This window comes from Eucalyptus grandis, chromosome 8, assembly GCF_016545825.1.
Source record: "Eucalyptus grandis isolate ANBG69807.140 chromosome 8, ASM1654582v1, whole genome shotgun sequence".
In the NCBI taxonomy this organism is placed as follows: domain Eukaryota; kingdom Viridiplantae; phylum Streptophyta; class Magnoliopsida; order Myrtales; family Myrtaceae; genus Eucalyptus; species Eucalyptus grandis.
The window spans coordinates 64,303,576-64,306,054 of NC_052619.1; the positions used below are offsets into that span (position 1 = coordinate 64,303,576).

Sequence of the window (2,479 nt, forward strand, 5' to 3'; positions counted from 1 at the left end):
GAAAACCAGGACTTCAAGATACAAGCCAAGAGTCACTTGTTCTACGGATAAGTCACGGCCGTCGATTAGAACCCTTTTGGATTAGCTTTCCTTCGGGCCGTGACACTAACATGGGAGTCGGACGATGCTAACCGAATGCCCCATTGGCTGCAAGTCAAAGTTGTGTACAAATAGCAAATTAAATTATGCATTTTTTTTATAAATAATATGTACAGGTTGTGTTTGTATGTCTGTAATTATGTACACCGCTACTGAACATGAGATTGCCGTTGCTTGCGTAAGCATTGAATGGATCAGCAGTAATGAAATTGTAAAGCCACTTTCTTGCTCTTCTGTCAAATTCTGTTCTTTGATCTTCATCACGGCGACGAGACGCGAGAGAAGAGGCCCGGCCCAGTCGTAATGGGCTAGGGAGGAGGATTGGTATTGGACCGAGAGCCGGCCCAGTCGCAGCTGGGCCCGCGAGAGTAAAGTATAGATCAGAGGAGAGAGAGAGAGAGAGCGGCGAGGGCGATTTCGGCTGCGCGAAGATGGCGTCCTCCGGCGCCGCCGTCGGATCCGGAGCTCCGGTCACGCTGAAGGAGCTCCGTCCGCCATCTCCTCTCTTCGCCGACGGGGCTTCTCTTCGCGTCCTCGGCAAGTAGGCTCTCATGTCCTTCCTCCTCCTCCTCCTCCTTCTGCGCAATGCCGTTGAATTGATCTGTTGAATCAGTGCTCCTGCGGTTTCTCCCTCCCCCCCTGATTCTCGTCGATCCGCTCGCCATTTCATTTTCCGTCCCTACCTGGTTTCGCCTTTTCCGAGGGGATACCGGCGCGCGAAACGGAGCTTGTACGAGCTAGGGTTTTGGATAGTAGTTAGCTTTTGATTACTCTAGGGTCGATGAGATTGCAGATGCGTGTAATGTGGCTGCGAAGCCGAGCTCGGAGTTGCAGCTCTCCTACGCTTGTAGGACTAGACTGGACTTACGACCTTGTCATCGACATTCCGCCGTTTGGAACTTGTTTTCGTTCTTGTCAGATTGGGCAGGCTTCGGCTGGCAATGAACTTCCAATGCCCGTGTGACGGCCGGAAAGATAAAAGAACTTGAACTGTGTTGAGTTTCATGATTGATTGATGCCGCACTGCACAAGTTTCGGTTTTTTTCTTGTTTTTGAGGATGGCAAGGCCTGTAATGAACTTGGATCAGACACTTTCCTCGGTAATGATGCTGTCTAGATTACTTGAGAATGTGGCCGATTTTGGGTCTGGCAAATGATCCTATTTTGATATGGGATAAAGCAATCGCCCCAACCTTGATGTGAGGCCGGGGCAAAGGCGTTTAAAAAGTTGTCCTCTTTCTTTTCCTTCCTTTATCAGCAAGTTCTACCGGGAAATCATCTAAACATTGTCAACTGGATTGTTTGCCATTGGTCATCTGCATGTCTTTCGCTTTCTATTGTTGATCTGTTTCTTCTTTCAGAATGTTGCGGTTTTCCTGGGACTGATATCTGCTTTTCACTTGAGGTTACAAGAGTATTCTGTGGAGACTACCATAGCGATGATTGTCGATGGAGATGCTAGTCTGAAGATAGACACACAGCATCTGAGGGATCTTAGTTTTCGTGTCGGCTCAACGTACCAGTTCATCGGCGAACTCCAGATTCAACCTGATAATGAGGTGAGAACTTTCATTGTTTTAGATTTGAGTTTTGCCGGCAAATGGGTTAGAGATTGGCAGCGCGACGTGTGCATTGTGCGTAGTGGTATCGACCATTTGGGTTAATAAGTGCTCATGCTTTTCAGGCGGTGTTGCGGGCTCGAGTGGGTAGAAATGTCGACGGCCTCGACCTGAACCTCTACTATCAGTCTTTGCAGCTTGTTAGGCAGTTTCAGGCCGAACGCGCAAGGTATCAATCAACTTAACATACCTTTCTACTGAGAGAGGATCTTCAGAAGTTCTTTTAGGAAAGACATGAGGGTAAACAAACCGATGAAACCGTTTTCTTGTCAACCCCTCGGTATCAACAGCAGTGACGGCGGTTGGGATTATGTCTGCCTGGACGGATTAATTTTTTTTTGTAAGTGAAGGGAGCTGGAAGTGACGCTCGGTTGTTGAAACAACAGACGATGATGAACAGTTGAACACTGCTTGTTCTTATTGTGGCAGCATTGGAATTGTGTGAATGGGCTAGAGTTTCCCTGTTTATTCCAGTCTGATCTTTCTTGGAGTAGCGTGTCAACTGTCAAGAAACAACACGGGCAAGATCACGGACTTTGGGCTCTTAGAAATTCAGGAGGCCGAGCCGTGTCGCGAGACTCGATGAAATTGTCCGCCTCTCTTGTCTTGTAGAGATGACCCGAAAGCGAAATAGCATAGACCAAAGTATCCAAACGCGAAACCCACTCTTAGGGTGCGTTTGGGAAGGCCTTTGGAAAAAGCCTTTGAGAAAATGCAAACACCTTTGAGTTAAAAGGGTTTTTAAAAATGGTGTTTGGTAA

General features: G+C 47.6%; 1 protein-coding gene across 1 annotated transcript; it reads left to right on the forward strand.

Moving 5' to 3' along the window:
• Window positions 1-509: 509 nt before the first annotated feature.
• On the forward strand, window positions 510-2,191 carry LOC104414637 (CST complex subunit TEN1). Its single transcript, XM_010025787.3, has 3 exons — window positions 510-640; window positions 1,505-1,658; window positions 1,784-2,191. The coding sequence occupies exons 1-3, from the start codon at window positions 531-533 to the stop codon at window positions 1,901-1,903; spliced, it is 384 nt and encodes a 127-aa protein (XP_010024089.2). The 5' UTR covers window positions 510-530; the 3' UTR covers window positions 1,904-2,191.
• Window positions 2,192-2,479: the final 288 nt, after the last annotated feature.